The sequence below is a fragment of the Aethalodelphis obliquidens genome, unplaced genomic scaffold (assembly GCF_003676395.1).
Source record: "Aethalodelphis obliquidens isolate GAN/ISIS:26980383/991018 unplaced genomic scaffold, ASM367639v1 scaffold13, whole genome shotgun sequence".
NCBI lineage: Eukaryota > Metazoa > Chordata > Mammalia > Artiodactyla > Delphinidae > Aethalodelphis > Aethalodelphis obliquidens.
This window is the reverse complement of record NW_020837957.1, coordinates 2,704,423-2,723,523: the sequence shown is the minus strand read 5'-3', so window position 1 is coordinate 2,723,523 and position 19,101 is coordinate 2,704,423. Positions and strand designations below refer to the sequence as shown.

At 43.4% G+C, this 19,101-nt stretch overlaps 1 protein-coding gene across 1 annotated transcript; it reads left to right on the top strand.

Annotated features, from left to right (window-relative positions):
* The first annotated feature begins 8,694 nt into the window (after positions 1-8,694).
* Positions 8,695-17,898, top strand: LOC113624260 (translation initiation factor IF-2-like). Its single transcript, XM_027113933.1, has 5 exons — positions 8,695-8,734; positions 9,037-9,140; positions 10,357-10,878; positions 15,082-15,174; positions 17,853-17,898. The coding sequence occupies exons 1-5, from the start codon at positions 8,695-8,697 to the stop codon at positions 17,889-17,891; spliced, it is 798 nt and encodes a 265-aa protein (XP_026969734.1). The 3' UTR covers positions 17,892-17,898.
* Positions 17,899-19,101: the final 1,203 nt, after the last annotated feature.

Genomic DNA, 19,101 nt, shown 5'->3' with positions numbered 1-19,101 from the left:
ATTATTGATATGTATGTTCCTGTTACCATTTTCTTAATTGTTTTGGGCTTGTTTTTATAGGTCTTTTTCTTCTCTTGTGTTTCCTGCCTAGAGAAGTTCTGTTTAGCATTTGTTGTAAAGCTGGTCTGATGGTGTTGAATCCTCTTAGCTTTTGCTTGTCTGTAAAGCTTTTAATTTCTTCGTCAAATCTGAATGAGATCCTTGCCGGGTAGAGTAATCTTGGTTGTAGGTTTTTCCCTTTCATCATTTTAAATATATCCTGCCACTCCCTTCTGGCCTGCAGAGTTTCTGCTAAAAGATGAGCTGATAACCTTATGGGGATTCCCTTGTGTGTTATTTGTTGCTTTTTCCTTGCTGCTTTTAATAATTTTTCTTTGTATTTAATTTTTGTTGGTTTGATTAATATGTGTCTTGGCATGTTTCTCCCTGGGTTTATCCTGTATGGGACTCTGCGCTTCCTGGACTTGATTGGCTCTTTCCTTTCCCATGTTAGGGAAGTTTTCAACTATATTCTCTTCAAATATTTTCTCAGACCCTTTCTCTTTCTCTTCTTCTTCTGGGACCCCTATGATTCAAATGTTGGTGTGTTTAATGTTGTCCCAGAGGTCTCTGAGACTGTCCTCAATTCTTTTCATTCTTTTTTCTTTATTCTGCTACATGGCAGTTATTCCCACCATTCTATCTTCCAGCTCACTTCTCTGTTTTTCTGCCTCAGTTATTCTGCTACTGATTCCTTCTAGTGTATTTTTAATTTTGGTGATTGTGTTGTTCATCACTATTTGTTTGTTCTTTAGTTCTTCTAGGTCCTTGTTAAACATTTCTTGTATTTTTTCCATTCTGTTTCCAAGATTTTGGATCATCTTTACTATCATTACTCTCAATTGTTTTTCAGATAGCTTGCCTATTTCTTCTTCATTTATTTGGTCTTGTGGGTTTTTGTCTTGCTCCTTCATCTGCAACATATTTCTCTGTCTTCTCATTTTCTCTGACTTACTGTGTTTGAGGTCTCCTTTCTGCAGGCTTCAGGTTCGTAGTTCCTCTTGCTTCTGGTGTCTGCTCCCAGCGGGCAAGGTTGGTCCAGTGGTTTGTGTAGGCTTCCTGGTGGGAGGGAATGGTGCCTATGTTCTGGTGGGTGGAGCTGGATTTTGTCCCTCCAATGGGCAGGCCCGTGTCAGGTGGTGTGTTTTGGGGTGTCTGTGGGCTTAGTACGACTTTAGGCAGCCTGTTTGCTGATGGGTGGGTTTGTGTTCCTGTCTTGCTTGTTGTTTCCAATAGATTTTTAATGTAGACAAAAGAGCCTTCTATTGGGAAAAGATGCCATCCATGATTTTCATAGTTGGCAAGGAGAAGTCAATGCCTGGTTTCAAAGTTTCAATGACAGGCTGACTCTTTTATTAGGGGCTGATGTAGCTGGTGACTTTAAGTTGAAGTCAGTGCTCATTTACCATTCTGAAAACCCTAGGGTCCTTAAGACTTACACTAAATCTACTTTTCCTGTGCTCTATCAGTGAAACAACAAAACGTGGATGACAGAACATTTGTTTACAAAATGGTTTGCTGAATATTTTAAGCCCACTGTTGAGACCTACTGTTGCAACCTACTGCTCAGAAGAAAAGATTCCTTTCAAAATATTACTGTTCACTTACAATGCACCTGGTTACCCAAGAGCTCTGATGGAGATGTACAATGAGATTAATGTTTTCATGCCTACTAACACATCCATCCTGCAGCCTATGGATCAAGGAGTAATTCTGACTTTCAAGTTTTATTATTTAAGAAATATGTTTCAAAAGGCTATAGCTGCTGTAAATAGTGATTCCTCTGATGAATCTGTGCAAAGTCAATTGAAAACCTTCTGGAAGGGATTCACCATTCTAGATGCTATTAAGAACATTTGTGATTCATGGGAAGAGGTCAAAATACCAACAGTAACAGGAGTTTAGAAGTTAATTCCAACCCTCATGGATGACTTTGAGGAGTTCAAGACTTCAGTGGAGGAAGTAACTGAAGATGTGATGGAAAATGCAAGAGAAACAGAATTGGAAATGGAGCCTGAAGATGTGACTAAATTGCTATAATCTCAAGATAAAATTTTAGTGGATGAAGAGGTGCTTCTTATGGTTGAGGAAAGAAAGTGATTTCTTGAGATGGAATCTACTCCTGGTGAAGATGATGTGATAGTTGTTGAAATGACAACAAAGGATTTAGAATATTACATAAACTTAGTTGATGAAGCAGTGGCAGGGTTTGACAGAATTGACTCCAATTTTGTAAGAAGTTCTCCTGTGAGTAAAATGCTATCAAACAGCATTGCATGCTACAAAGAAATCTTTTGTGAAAGAAAGAGTCAATCAATTTCACAAACTTCATTGTTGCCTTATTTTAAGAAATTACCACAGCCATCCCAACCTTTAGCAACCACCACCCTGTTCAGTCAGCAGCCATCAACATCGAGGCAAGATCTTCCACCAGAAGAAAGATTATGACTCACTGAAGGCTCAGATGATGGTTAGCATTTCTTAACAATAAAGTTTTTTTAAATTAAGGTATGTAGGATTTCCCTGGTGGCACAGTGGCTAAGAATCCACCTGCCAATGCAGGGTTCTATCCCTGGTCCAGGAAGATCCCAAATGCCGTGGAGCAACTAAGTCCGTGTGCCGTAACTACTGAGTCTGCGCACCACAACTACTGAAGCCCACGCACCCTAGAGCCCGTGCACCGCAACTACTGAGCCCACGTGCTGCAACTACTGAAGCCTGCTTGCCTAGGGCCCATACTCCACAACAAGAGAAGCCATCGCAATGAGAAGCCCGTGCACTGCAATGAAGAGTAGACCCCGCTCACCACAACTGGAGAAAGCCCGCGTGCAGCAACAAAGACCCAACGCAGCCAAAAAAATAAATTAAGGTATGTACATTCTTTTTAGACATAATGTTATTGCACGCTTAGTAGGTAACATTAAGTGTAAACATAACCTTTATAGGCACTGGGAAACCAAAGAATTCGTGTGACATGCTTTATTGTGATATCCGCTTTTTTTGTGTTATTCACTTTATTGAGGTGGTCTGGAACCTAACTTGCAGTGTCTCCAAGGTGTGCGTAAAAAGAAAACATGTTAAGTACTCAGAAGAGAGTTAAAAAGGTGACATCAGAGAATGGCTGAATCACAAGAGGGAGCCAGTCATGCAAAGACCAGAGGGAGGAGCATCTTAGGCACCATTTTTTTTTTTTTTTTTGTCCTTTGCCCCTTGTGGTTCTCCATTCCCTCTTTACTCAGCTTAAAATTCAGAGTCAATAGACATAATCACTCCCTAAACTCCCTTGATCACCTTAATTCTGTCATACTTGTTGGCAAACTCACAGCACTGGTTAAATCCAACTTTCTACCCACTCTGGTCTCACTTTAAGCTTGTCATGAGGCACTTAAGAAGACCCTTACTGTTCCCCAGCTAACATCCTCCATCTCCCTGATCCATTCATTTTCCTGCAGTCTACAGTCATACGTTCACTTTCTGCTAATGGACTGTTTTACACCTGTGCCTCTCTTTTCCCGCATCTTCACTATCAGCTGATGACTGTGCTTCTTTCTTGAGAAAACTGAAGAATCAGAAGAGAACTTCCACTTGCTCCTACCACATCCACATGTCCGTACAGGTGTACATGCTTAGACCCCGTCCTTCCTGCATGCTCCGTGATCCTACGTAAAAGCTTCGACTTATGCATTCTCCCCCTCCCCCAGCGGACTCAAGAACACCAGACCAGCAAATCCTACCTCCATCCTACATCATGATCTTTTCCTCTACTGGATCATTTCCATCAGTATATGAAATTTTTCAAGCACTTTCAAGACAAGCAAACAAAAATCTCTCCTTGACCTGATTTCCCTCCTTTGATTATTACCTTATTTCTCTGTTAGCTTTTGTAGCCAAACAGTTGTCTATACTAGCTGCCTCTGATTCCTCTGCTCCTGTTCTCATCTCCAATCCATCTTTTGTGCCACCACTGATCTGGTTTTTTCAAGGCCAACAAAACCGACAAAAATAAAACCCTACCATAAAGAAAAATGAATGAGGCAGCCCTGAGTAAAAGAAGAGGGTGGGGTAGGTGGGAGAAAATCCTAAATTCTAGCAGCTGGATTGACTCCCTGTATCATAAGAATTCCTTACGTAAACTGTCTTCTTTCCACTCCATTTGAAAAATACTTCCTTTCTACACATTTTCTTTATTTTTTCTGGAACCTACTCTTGCCCAGCTTCTGAATATCAGATTAACCTGCTCACCATTTAGGGGAAAGGAGAGTAAAACCAAATCATAGCAGTGAGCGAGAGAGCTTTCATTTACATTTAACTACGAAATCAATGTGGAAACTCAGAAAACTAAAAGACTCTTTTACCCAACCAGGAATGAATTTTTTTTAAGTTTGAGAAAGAATTAGCCCCCAAACAATATCCCTCTATCCTGAAATGAATGTAGTTGCCATTTGTGATAATTTTGAGCTATCCCTCTTTATAAATGGCCTTGCCAGAAATTTTGTATATTAACCCCAGGCAGGTTAGAAAGTCTGGCTGCAGCACTCTGCTTACTGATGTTATCAAAAGGGACAACTGTGACTTATCTCAGTGAGGTGGGCTCAACTCCCCTTGCAGGCAAGGTGGTTCCTATTGGGGACTGCACCACATGAGGCTGACATTTGACAGCTGTCCTGGTCAGTTGGATAATACAGGAAACGTCATGGATTGTGCAGACCAGCGCTTAGCAAAATGCAAGTCACAACCTATTCGTGGGTTATGAAATTAATATCGTGGGTTAACCAATTTTTTAAAAATTAATTAATTAATTTTATTTTTGGCTGCACTGGGTCTTTGTCACTGTGTGCACTCTTTCGCTACTTGCAGCGAGCAGGGGCTACTCTTTGTTGGGTTGTGTGGGCTCTAGGTCTGTGGGCTCAGTAGTTGTGCTCGCGAGCTCTAGAGCACAGGCTCAGTAGTTGTGGCGCATGGGCTTAGTTGCTCCGCGGCATGTGGGGTCTTCCCGGACCAGGGATCGAACCTGTGTCCCCTGCATTGGCAGGTGGATTCTTAACCACTGTGCCACCAAGGAAGTCCACCAATTTTTAGAAGATGAAATAGAAGAGAAAATATCAGAGTTCAATACACACACTCAGATTATGACATAGTTCACAAGACCTTGGTTTCCATTATGAAGAGGTACATCCTGGATCATAAAATTAAAATTTTAAAAATTAAAGCCACTAGTCTAGATCCATTCATAATGCAATAGCCAGAGTGGTTGAATGCACTAATCAAAATTAGAGGACGTTTGGAAAATTTCCACATCATTTTCAGCATCATATATCACCAAGCATATATGCCTGACACAGGGGAAATCCAGAGAACTTTAGAGAGAAGCTTTCCTTTATAGAACCAGGTGAAGAGCTTGAAATTAGTTTCTAACGTAAATTGCCATCATGGAGACTTTATAATTTACAATCCACTTTCACAAACTTCATCTTATTTGAGTCTCTTGTTCAGCCTTTGTAGTAGGCAAGACAGGAAGGTGACAGAATCTCAGACAGGTTTCAATGATCTATTTAGTTTAGTCAGGAGCCCAGCCAGCAGCTGGGAGAAAAGATCTAGCCCCACAGCCCCAGGGAGAGAATTGGCAAGGGTGCAAAACCACATGTGGGTCCCAGCCAAATAAACGGAGGTTCAGGGCAGAACTCCAGTTTCAGGAGGGAGAATGGAAAAGATGAACAGGAACTAGGGCAGAAGCCCAGGTATTAAACCAGGCTCACAGGTGGCCAGGCTCATCCCCAGCACACTGGATTCTAAGCTCACCCTTGCAGAGTTACAGATCCCATAACCGGCTTTTGAAGAAGCAGCAGGAGAATATCATGTGGATAAGGGGCAGGATGGAGAGGCTCTCAAGCACTGATAAAGGCATGAAGAGACCAGTGGGGAATGGCAAGTTAATTAATCTGGCTGGCATGGGTAGTGAGGGCTGCCAGGTAAAATACAAGATGCCCCTTTAAATCAGGATTTCAGATAAACAATGAATATTTTAGTATAAGTATGTCTCATGCAATATTGGGGACACATGTATACCAAAAAATTGTTGTTCATCCGAAACTTACATTAAACTGGGCAGCCGGTAGTTGTATTTACTAAATCTGGCACTCCTACATGTGGGTCTTCTGGAGGATGTGGCTAGAAGGCTTGGCAGGGCAAGACCACGAAAAATCTTACGTGCTATGCTGGGCAGATAGTGAGGAACCATGAAAAATTTTAAGCAGGGGAATAATATAATCGGGTTTGTATTTTAGAATCACCATTAGAGTAGCCCTTTGAAGAACAAAATAGTTCAGAAAGACAGGAACTGAGAGACCAGAAAGCTATTTAAATAGCCCAGACTCAAGGAGAATTGAAAATAACTGCTCACTTCACAATTCTGCCTAATGCTAGCGCGATTTCCAGGTTCATGTGGGCAACAGCGACCAAACTATTCTTTCCAGAGCTGCTCTTTGTTTCAAGGAACAAAAAACTTTGGGGGTGGGGCAAGGAATAGATATATTTTGTCTTGCCCAAACCCTGTGCCTGTCATATACTTCTTGAGGAAGATGGAAAGATATGTGTATATATCCAGCTCCATGTAGTAAGCTCATGTCTTGCTCACCATCACATCCCAGAAGGTAATCAACAAACACTTGTTGAATGAGTTCCTTAAGGACAAAGTCTATCTTCACCATCTTTGTTTCCTTAGCATCTGACCCAGGGCTGGGAATAAGTTTCTCAAAATAGTTCTTGATTAAAGCGATCTAATTAATTAACAACCAGAAGTGCTTCCTATTAACTACATTTATCCAACATTACATCAAAGGTACAACCTGGCATATTTTTCACAACCTGGCAAAAGAAGCCCTGCCTCATCTATGGGACCAGAAAACTTTTCGAAAGCTGCATAATGATGCTGATTAGAGGGAGTTTTAAATGTAATTTTCCTCATTTGTGTGAAAATGAGCGGGTTTTTTTTTCTTTTGAGGTGTTTTGTTTGGTATTTTCCTAACTGCTTCCACAAGTATTGTCAGTGCCTGACTGTTAATAAATCTAGATCTTAATTAAGTATTTCTCAGGTAGATCATCATAAAGTGGTATGAACCAAGTACTTGTCTTCAGTCCTCCAGTATCAGTACAGTTACTGGCATATGTATCTTTTCCAAGGCTGAAGTGTGAACTTGAAGGCAGGACTTTATTCTCATTTATCTTCATAGTCACATTACTTTTACTAATAGCAGTTTTGTTGAAGGGTCAAGAGTAGGAAGCCAAAAGGGATAGAATAATTCTAAAAAGTGCATGGGGTAAATACAATAACAACATTATTACAGCTACTTGTTATTAAAAATTATGTTCCAAGTACCATGAGAGGTCTTTACATATATTTTATTAAATTTCAGTCCTAAAAACTCCTCTTTGAGGTAGGTGTTGTAATCCTCATTTTATGCATAAAGAAACAGAGAATCAGAACTGATGAATAATTTACCCAGGATGACACAGCTAATAGATTTGGCAGAGCTGAGATTAGGACCTGATTCCAAAGTTCATCTCACACACCAAGAATTGGCATTTTGCAAGTGTGTATTGGAGAGATGAAAGAAGATTGTTGGAGTGCCTATAAGAGTTCTCTTTTATCAGCAACTATGTAATACCCCAGAGGACTAAAGTGTGATAAAGAATATAATGATGTGAGTGCACGGATGTGGAAGACAAGAGGTATAGAGGTATTCCCTATATTTTTGAGCTGTGTCCCTTTTCTCTCTGTTGAGCTTTGTGTTTAAGGGAGCACATGACATGACATATAATTAGGCTTCATCTCCACCTTGCTGGAAGTTGTTATGGTTGCCCTTAAAATTATTATCACACTGTTATTATCTGGGATGAAACATATGAACTTTAGATGTTACGATCAGTAATATCAGCTTGTCTGCCCTATCCAAAGGAATACGTTCAGTTCATGCTCAGATATGCAATGGAACCTCATCGATCTGGATGTGTCTGAGCTCACCTGTGACAGTCCAGATCCTTCTCCAAGCTGTAATTACATATATCAGCTATTCTCCAATCCTTTAAAGTTGCAAATGTGCACTTTTTGTCCAGATGCTGACATCTTTCCAGAAGCCCTCTTCAGCTTGCTCAACTGCCAGCCTCCTTACTTAGTTCACTGGGTTCCAGGAAGAATCCGAGTCTCATAAAGAATGCTGCCTCTGATCATTTAATTCCAGGCTGAGCAGAGTAAAATCAGTTTGAACCTCACCAAACTGAAAGTCTATGAAAGTAAAACTTTTGGAGTCTATGAAAGCAAAACTCAAAGGGCAAGTGTTGGCATAACTAATTATATGAATTAGATGGAATTTGAAGAGGAACCAAATATGGTAAAAAGAGGGGAGATAGCAGTTGGTTTAATAAAAAAAATTGAGAAAGCAAATTATGTTTTTCTTGGCTCTGTAAATTAGAAGCCAAAAAATGGTCCGCAGAGGTGTAAGAATCAAAAAGCATCTCCAGTGTTCCGCTTTCACCAAAAACATGGAAGAAATTTCCTAGAAATGGTCAGGATGGAATTATAGAAAATATCCTCTTCAGACCTTCACTGGTTCATTCACTGCCAGGCAGGGTGCTAAACATGGGAGATATAAGATGAACATGGCCGTGACCCTCAAAGCTTACCCTCTAGTTCAGGGAGGTACATCAACTGTCCTGTACAATGAAGTGTGAAAGGCACCAGGAAATAAATATAAAAGGGACACAGTGGGTGCACAAAGGGGGAGTGGTCATCTCTGTGATTCTAATAAAATTACTTCATAGCAATCATGTAGGGTTGTTTAGTGAGACGGCAAACTGTCGCATGGAAAGGGGAAGGAGAACCTGAATTAACAGATATACTGGAGTCAAGGCACAAGGAAGGGGGGTTTGAAGAAGCAATCAGTTCACACCAGTCCTAAGACGTGAATGATCTGGTAAGTGTTCTCCATCTTTAATTTCTAGGTTATGAATTTCACAAAGCAGAATTGCTGCTATACGTCGTCGCTAAGTTAACTCCCGTCCCCCCTCCCCACTTTCCATCGCCACCCCACTACCAGATGTATCAGGTGAGTAGGGCTCAATTCGAATTAAATGTGTCACCTGGGGCAACTCTTCACTACGCAGGGCCTCAGTTTCTTCGCCTGTAAAGTGAGACACCCGAACCAACTCTGAAGTCCATTTCTGCTCAGAATTACTAAATAGGACAAGAAACCAGAAAGGAAACTCAAGAGAAACAAAAGTGAAAGTGCCCAAAGGAAATACAGTAGTAAACAAAAGCACAAAATTCTATATCTCACTGAAAAATGTGGCAGAGTTCCCAAATACTTTTTTCAGCAACCCGTGAACACGAGACTTGGGAGAGAATGAAATGCCTATCACGCCCTCTGAATGTGAATGAGATGAGTGTAACACGAATCCACCTTGCTCCATGCAACTGTCTTCTTAAACAATGACCCTGAACAACCATTTATTAAAATTTTCTTTCTAAATAAGTCAATCCGCGATGAAAGGTCCGTCCCCACGTAACAAACCCCACGGACCACCACACAAGGGTGTGTCCCGCTTTGGGAAGAGAGAGAAAAGGGGGTAGAGAAAGAGAGGAAGGAAGGATTCGAACCAATATTAGATTCTGCCTAGTGTGTTGCCACGCGGTTGTTATGCAGAACATCATGGAAGCAAACTATTTTAAAACTTGGGAAATACAGTAGCCTTTAAATTTGATCATTTCCTCCTTCACGGTGTTAGTGAGACTTCTCTGCACGTAACCCAGAACGGTACACCCGCCCGGGAGGGAGAGCGCGAGCTCTGGGGTGGACCGGCAAGTGAAGGCGGCCAGAGGAAGGGACAAGGCTGACAGCTTCGCAGAGCGTTGGCGGCGGGTGTGAGACCGGGACCCGCGACCGCCACGGCTACAGGGTTCGAGCTGGACCCTCCGGGGGCACAGGGCTCCCGAGGTGGGAGGATGCTCCCTGCCCACTGCGGGAGCCTCCCTCCTCTGAGCAGAGGAGGCAAGGGCGCGCAGTCGCGCGCGCGCGCACACATCATTCCCCTGGAGTTGTGTCTTGTCTCTTTTGTTTTTCTCCCTTCCCGGTCATGAGACCCGGAAGTTTTTTTTTTTTTTTTAATCCTGTCTCTCTCTTTTCCAACCCCCACCCCCCCAATCTATCACATGGCAGAGATAGAATAAAAACAGAAAAATGGCGACGGTCACGTTGTGGCGAGCACGTTGTATCCTTGCTGCGTCATTAGATAATCCTCATGCAAATAGCTTGAAGAACAAAGGAAGGGGGGCCCGAGACCCCCGGGGGCGCAGGTGGGTGTGGGGGCGGCGTGCCGGGCGCGGGGGTGGCGGTGCGTGCGCCAAGCCGAGCGCCGGCGGGAGGCGTGCGGCCGCGCGGGGTTCCGTGCGCCGAGTGTCTACGTCCGTGTGCGCGCCCCTGCGGCGCGGTGGAGCGCTGGCCGGGCCGCTCCTGGCCGGGTCTTGCGGCGCCAGAGCCCGCCACCCGCCCGCCCGGGGGCACGGGAAGCCGGGGGCCGAGGAGAGCTGTTCCGGCGAGGCCGGCCGCGACGCGCGCACACGCACACGCCGCCGCGGGGCTCGGCCGGCTCGGCGGCCGCGCGGGGGGCGGGCCGAGGGCGGGCCGGGCGGGGGCCGAGGGCGCGCCGCTGTCCGGCGCTGGGCGGCTGCCTGCAGCCGCCGCGGGGGACCGCACGCAGCTCGCCACCTCGGGGTGGGCGGCGGCGGGGCGCCGGGGCGGCGGCACTGAGCGAGCTGGGACCCCGCACTCTCGCACGGACTTGGAGGGTATTGCTGGGCTGGGTCTGTTGTGCTTGGGGTGTGTTTTTTTCCTGCGGGGTGGGGGTGGGGGTGACCTCGCCCATCGGCATTTGCGCGGTTTCCCTCTGGCCCTCGCTGGGGTGTCAGGAGCGACGCAGGTTGGACAAGGGCGCGGGGAGACCCCCGGTGCCCCGCTCAGGTCCCCTGGCGGGCCGGCGGCGCGGAGGGGCGGGGCGGGTATGTGTAAATGTTGCGCACTCGCTTTTCCCCCACCCCCGCCTGCTTCCAGGCAGCTGGCGTGGGTCCCTCGCCGTCCGGCGGCGACTGTAAATAGAGCCTGGATGTTGTTTACATGAAGGATCCGGCGGGAGGAGTCTGCGAGAAGGAGGCGGAGGAGGAGGAGGGAGGGAGGAGAGAGGAAGACCGGAGTCCCCGCGGCGGCGGCGGCGGCGGCGGCGGTGGCGGTCCGGGGTGAGGGTGAGCCCTGCGCGGCGCGGGCACCGGGCGCTACCACGAGGCCGGGACGCTGGACCCTGGGGTAGGAGGGAGAATGGGCTCGGGGCGGGGAGACGGGGTCTGTCAGAGTGGCATTTTTAGCTTACAACCTGCCACGCAGATTCTCCGGAGCGATAGAGGAGGGGTTTGCGGGGAGGGCGGGGAAGACTGGATTTCTCTGCACGTTCATTCTCCTATCCCCAATCTTTTCCCGCTTCCTTTCGGGGCTCACCTGTTTATTTCCATCAGCCAGAGCTTTCAGTTTTTATTTAGACATGAGAGGCTGTTTCTTTTATTAGAAGCGTAATTGGGGAGGGGGGTGCGTGGCTGTAATTTATGCCGGTCCCGGTCGCTTTTCAAGAAGGGGGAGGGGACTTGGCGGAGACCGCCTGTTCCCGGCCGTAGCTAACCCCAGGGCTTCTCCCTGCCTTCCCGCGGCCAAGGAATCTTTTCCCTCACTCAGCTACCCGCAGGCCGGCTGCCACCTTCTTGGAGAAGGACCACACCTGTGTTTATTCCTCGCTTTGGAAGAGAGGTGAGCTGAGAAACCGGGAAATCCTGTGTTCCCCAAAGCTCTTAGCCAACCATCCCATCCCAGAATTGGCCAGAAAGTGCTGCTTTCACCTGCTGATTGCGCTGGGCACGCCCATCCCCCCACCCCGGCAAGTTGTGGTCTACAGATGTGTTGGGATTTTCTCTTGCCTCTGGACCTGCACCCCACCACCCGGCGACTAACTGCTGGGTTTAGATTGAGAGAGAAGTGATCCCCTTGGATTTAGTGTGCGTTCTGCATTCCCCAGTGGGTCTTCCAATGGAATCGTCTGCTCTTCCGCCACAGCCCCCTTTATTCTTCCACTAAGAGCTTAGTCCAGAATCTGGCCTAAGCAGCCAGTCTCTGGCTCTCTTTTTCTGGGCTCCACCCTGGCCCCTCTTGGTTCTCCAGAGCCAAGCACGCCTCCCAAGCAGAAGGCACACCCTGCCCTAAATCTCCTCCATTCCGAAAGGGAGGGGAAAACAGTGGAAGAGAAGGGAGCCAGGGGTCTTCCTTCTGTCCTGAGTATCCCCAACAGCATTTCCCTCTTCAAGCTTGCTGGATTTATAATCCCTTTTTTCTTCTTATCAGCTGCTACCCCCCACCCTTTGACCCTAGTCCTATGATAGATACTTAGGGAGGTGCGGATGGGGGGGTGGATTGTCACCCCTTTTTCCTGGTGCGAGGCATTTTCCTTCTCCTTGGTCTTTTCATTTTTGAGACGCTTAACAAGTAAAATATGTAAATATGTTTGCATGCTTATTTGAACTTGTTTTCTTGCTGGCTAATGAATAGCTGGGACTCAAAAGGGAGGGAGGGGAAAGCGACGAGAGGTGCACATTCCCGCTGGTGTCCCCCACATGAACATCCCCAGAGTTGCAGGAGGAGACCCTTCTGTGAAAGCCAACAGTCTCCCTTCCATGACATCACCACCTAAGCCCTTCCAACTTTAGCTTCAGAACAGGAAGAAGGCTCAAAATAGAACTACCTTAGGAATCCAGCTCCTTTTAGAAGATCAACTTTTAAATCAGCTGCAGGAGGAACACTGAACTTTGACATGGGTAGAGAAAGCTGTAGTGTTTGTAGTAATTGGTTCTTTGGGGGAAGGGTATGGGGATACTTTCCACGTATATTCACGAAATGCTTTTCTCAAGGTCAGTTGGGTACCTAGACCAATGAATGATTAATCAGATGGTTCTAGATTCTTTATTGAATTATTCATGTGTTTCGGTATGTCAACAGTAATAAGTACTTTTCAGAATGAATTAAAGAGGGGCTCCTAGAATGTGCTCTAGAGAGTCTGCTAGAGATAGAGGAGGTTGTTGGTGGGGAGGGAGCTTTTGAAGGCGAGGAATCTGAGGATGCAGTGACAGCTGTTGTGAGTATGGAAGTTGAGAGGCTTACTATAAACAATACCTGTAACTTTTGCAGGGTGACTAATATCCTGGACAAAGAATTAACGATGTCAGGATTTTCCACCTTTACCTCGAAAATTAACTCCATATCTTTGAATCATGATGTCTCCATTTTTTTCCCTGAATTCTCTGAGCAGAAAGAGTTGTTCAGTCTTTAGGAAGGGCTGCTTAATAAATGATCATCACTGAAGTATTAACGACCATAAGGATTAGAAGTAAGGCAGAAAATACTTGGCATAATTTGAGTACCTGGTGGGTGCTGTAGAATGACTTGCTGGGTGAAGGGTTCCGGTTTGAAAAAAAGTCCGGATGACAGGACTTTCTCTACCTGCATTAATGCAGTAGCCACTAGCCACGTGTGGCTGTCAAGCACCTGAAATCTGGGTAGGGTGATAAGTCGATTTTTAAATCAAAAATTGGTGTTCCATTCAGTTTTTGGAAAACTTCGTTGTGTTTGGAAACAAGTTGGATATGTGCATCTACTTTTTAAGCTGTAACTTTTATGAAATCTAAATTCAGATTGAGTATTTCTGATGAAGGTTTAGTGTTCGAGTTGACATGTGTTATAAGTGAATATGCTCTGGATTTCAAAGACTTAGTACAAAAAAAGAGTAAAATAGCTCACTAATGTTTATATCGATTACATGTTCCAATGAAGATATTTTGGGTATATTGTGTTAAATGAAATTTATGGTTAATGTCACTTTAACCTGTTTATTTTTTAGTTTTTTCAAAATGTGACTACTGGAATATCTAAAATTACATACATAGCTTGCTTTTTACTTTTCTGGGACACCGCTGGCCTGTAGCATTGCTCCTTTTTCTCCCTGGATTAATTTCAAAAGAGGTGACTGCGTGAAATACAGTTCCTTCATGTTTGTCAACCATTTACTTTCCCCTGCTATTTTCCATTTGGAGATTTGGGAGCATCAAGAGTTAACTATCACAGTATATGAGACTAATAGTGACTGCCCTGCAGATTTCTACGCAGGAGGCGTGCCCTGCGCAGGAAGGTCAATAAAGACGTCCCGGGTGCTGGAAGGGCTGGTAGGGGTGTCTTGGGAAAACTTAGCGATCCACATATCTGGCCAGAGCTGCTTTTGTAAAAGGTTCCTGGGCATGCCAAAATATATCAGAGAACAGTTCGTGGTACTGTAACAGTCATGACACCTGGTGGCATCTTAGTGATGCCACCCACCTTTGTTTATTTTCTCTTTCTTTGCATTCACTTTCTGCCCTCACTTCATAGCTCCATTGGTGGTAATTGGGCCCACAAGGTTCCTGACCCTTTTCCTCCAACAAAAAAGTATAATGTCGACCTGAATGGAGATGTTGCTATCTTTGGAGTTTGGTTTTATCTAATGAGATTCAGTAATGGCAGTGGAAGGGGCTCGGGCCTTTAGTACTCTCCCCTCATTTTGTAGATGACAAACTGTCAAGTATCTTGCCGGTTGACATACAGAGAGAGGAATTAAGCATGTACGTTTGTTGATAAGCTATTTCGAGAATCCCTGGGAAATGAAGAAGTTTGTCAATGAATTAGGCAAGTATTTGTTGAGCTTGCACTCTATGGAAAGGACTGTGATGAATGTTGTGGAAGGACATGAAGACAGCAGTCTCTGACTTCAGGAACAATGCTGTTGATTTGAGGAAATCAGATGTAAACAGCACCAAAGTAAAGCACAGTTTAAGATACAGCACTTCATAATGAGTGCAGTACCTCTGTGTTACAAGTAGAAATGTGTTCCTTTTCTATGTGTTACAAGTAGAAATGTGTTCCTTTTCCCGGTGTAGGAATAGAAGCTCTGAGAATGGTGGACTCTGCAGAAAAGAGGAGTGTGATTGTGTTTCTGGAACAGCCCAAGGCTGTAGAAGTAGAGGTCAGTGCACGTCTTTGGTATCGCCCCCTTTAGCTGGCCATTCAGGGAATTTGAAAGGTAAGACCCAGCATTTCTAAATGGCAGTGCTGCCAGTAATGAGGAAATCATACATTAATTGGAGACACCCAGGGTTTTTAGAGAGACTAGCTAGGGGTGGGTCATTTTGAAGTCAGCTGGTGTATTTTTGATTGGTTATTCTAAAAGGGTATGATAACAGAGGTGGGACGGAATAAAATTGACTTGTGAGCCGACAGAAATCCAAAATCTGGGGAAAAAAAATAAATCTCGAGCAAAATCCAACAGTGAAAGAAGTAGACAGTTGGAGTACAAGTGTGTTTTCTGAGTACACATGTAAAGGGGAAAGGTCCATAGAATAGAATATTATATTCTATTAAGCATGAAGTGGGATGGTCCATTTATTTTAGATTTTTAGTCTCCTGGAGCCTTTTTGGACTAAAATGCCCACCAGTTCGTTCCTCTTTCTGTCTCTGCATTATTGTATAGAGACCTTCTGTGTTAGGTTTTTTCTTCATGACCTGCTGAGGTTATGCAGCGTGACTATTTAGAGGCCAGTGCTTGGAATGGGTAAAACAATGTCACCCCCTCTGTAATTACTCCCAGTTAATGCTTCTCTGTGAGAATTGGGGCTGACTTGGCCAAGGCAGTCGTCCTTGGCTTTTCCTTGCCGTTTTAGCTGATTTATTTCTCCTAAGGAAAGCAAAAATTGTGTAACCCCCTTATTCCTGATTTCCTACTAATCTTGGCACAAGTTAGTTTTCGAACACTATTACCAGCAAAGCTTTGCCACGAAACGCAGGTATGCGTTTTCTGTATTTCTGACAAAGCAGTAGTTGACATTTAGCACTTTCTGTTGACAGTACATTTTTATAACATGACAGTTTGGTCAAATGCGCACATTTTATAATGTCACTGAGTTGGATTGTGGTTTTCAAGTTGGGGAAGAAAAAAACATCACACTTTAGTAAAAGACCAGTGGATTGAAATTAACCTGTTTAAACTATTTTAATTTTAAAGTATTGTCAGATATTTTACATGCCAGCAGTTCATTTCATGGTTCCTCCAGTTATTTAATCTATAATCAGATACTTAAAAGTTCAAAATCACTGTATTTTCACTTTCGGTCTGTTGATAAGAGAGACGTGACATGTTTTTTGTGTGTGCACATTGTTCGTATACCAGTTTGCCAGTAGTACTTGGTTTTCTAGTTGATAATATTTGGTGCATGCATCACGAAGAAATTGTTCTTGTATCATTTGCATCATAGAAGAACTGAGTGTAAAATCAGGTTGATCTCTGGAGGAAAGCATTTTACGTCATTATCTTTTTCTTCCCCTCTCACTGTGCAGTATACTTCCGTACTGTAGCATTAGCACCTGCCATCATTCGTTTTAAAATGAAAATAAGTCAATTTTTTTAAGAAAAATCTACTGAAAAAGAAGTGTTTCTGATAGATTTAGTTTTTTAAATGCGCATTTATAAGAAATAATTTCCATGAAGAAAGAAAACGTTTTAAGTGTTTACTAGTATTTATAAAATACAGTTCTGAAAACCCACATTTTTTTCTTCCTTGAAACTGCTTTAGAGTTATTCTGAGAAAATCACAGAGTAATGGCAGTTTGCTTTTTGTTATTACTTGGCCTCTAGGCTCCCCGCCCTATCCCCCCACGCCCAGTTTAGGTAGATAAATGAGAGAAAAATAAGGAAGTAAAGGACATACCCATTACTTTTTGTACCAAAAATCTTTAGTTGTCTGATTTTTGGTCATGGCTAATAGAGTGAATTTCAACTTTGTAGCACATTACAAACATTAAGTTCGGGTTTGTTGACTTCATATTTAGACATTCAGTTGCATTAGTACTCAGTCTTTGTGAAGAACAGTCTAATAACTACTAAGTATATCAGAGTTGTTTATTTGTCCCCATACTTACTTACCCTCTAGTATCTCACAGTAAGTATTCCTCTTTTCCAAAACTGACAAAACTTGTGGCTGGGAATTGTTCGGTGGTAATCTTTTTATCCTTTTTGATGTATCAGCTATCTAAAATTTCATTCTCAAATAATCACAATAGCTTTGTTCATGTAACAGATGTTTATAATTTGGGTAAAATGTGCGACTATTTCCAGGAACCTTAGGTTAAGGGATCCAATTTTTTTTTTAATCTTCATTGCCCTCTCGTGTTTCAACTCTGTATTACATCAGTTGGCTAAGACCTAAGCGATGACCTCTTTAACTGTTACATATTTTTGCACTTCAGAGAATGTTGTTTTAATTTGTATGTGGGTGGATTGTTTCACTGGATATTCCTTTTCTGAAGATGAGGTCAGTTTCATAGTGCATAAACTTAACAGTTGAGCTAGGCTCACTGTACTCTGCTATTTTCTGACCTGTGCTGATCTAAAGAATTGATTGATCTCTCTGACTTATTTGAAGTAGAGAGCTAGTATCTAATTTGCATATAATGAGTCTTTGAAACTGAGCAAATGCCTAATTGAAAACAGTTATTTTTCAAATATCTGTCAAGTTACACTCATATTGAAATAACTTGAGAACTTATGACTGATATGGAAAAAAAATGAGTGACTCATGGCTTTAATAAGTTGATTATTCTGAAGCCTGAATTCTAGTTTCAGAATCTTTTTGTCCTTTTTGTTAAAAGTACATCATCCCTGGGACTTCCCTGGTGGTCCAGTGGTAAAGAATCCGCCTTACAGTGCAGGGGACAAGGGTTCGATCCCTGGTTGGGGAACTAAGATCCCACATGCTGCGGGGCAACTAAGCCCGCGCGCACCACAACTACGGAGCTTGCGCGCCTCAACTAGAGCCTGCGTGCTGCAAACTACAGAGCTCACGCGCTGTGGAACCCACGCACCACAACCTGAGAAGAGAAAATCCTCATGCCACAACTAGAGAGAAGCCTGTACACCACAAGGAAGAGCCTGTGTGCCGCAATGAAAGATCCTACGTGCCTCAACGAAGATCCACGTGCCAACCAAGACCCAACGCAGCCAGAGAGAAAAATAAATAAATCTTTAAAAAAAAATGTCCATCATCCTTGAAGATGACTTCAGGGTACATCTCAAAGGTACAGATAATTTTAAAGCAAGTGATGTGTATGTGTTGATTTTTTTAAAGGCATTCCAAAGGTTGTTAACAATCCTTCATCCTAACTGTAAAATTGACATAACTTTAGTGAAAACACCTCACAGGTGTGATAAATATGTAATCATCATTAGTGTCATCAATTTGAGTATATTCTTAGCACTCAGAGCAAGAACAATAAAAGTCATTCTTTTTGCTAGTTTTTCTTAAATCATAAAACTCCCACAAGCTTCTGCTTCATGATCTGAGATGCTGAGAAAACTAAAAATTTTAAGCAAAAAGTAGATGTTTTCAGAAACTTTGTTTGCATAAATTGTGTAAACTGAATATTCCCTTGATGGAGTTGAATGGCTAGGTTGGGGTAGAGAAAAACACTAGGTTCAGTCATTTGACATGGATTTGAACTCAGGTTCAATGTAACTTAGTGGTATGATCAGGTAAATCACCTAACCTCTCTTAGATTTTTATTTTCTTTCTGTAAAATGGGCTAATGATACCTAACATATTCCAGAATCCTTTTGTGATGAATTAATGAGTAATTCATTGACAACCCCATAGGGGTTCTTGTGAAAACTAAAGCAGAAAGCCATAGAAAATTACTGAATGTTAGGCAGATATGAAGTATTCTTGCCATGTTTGATCACGAGCACTTTGAGGATAGGGACCAGGTCTTATTTATCTTCATTTCCTGGACATCTAGAAGAGGTCTTGGAATATAGTAGACCCTAAGTAAATATTTATTGCATGAATGATTGAGGTCAGGCAGATGGAATCAGCAAATCCATGCACCGAAGAGGTAACACTGT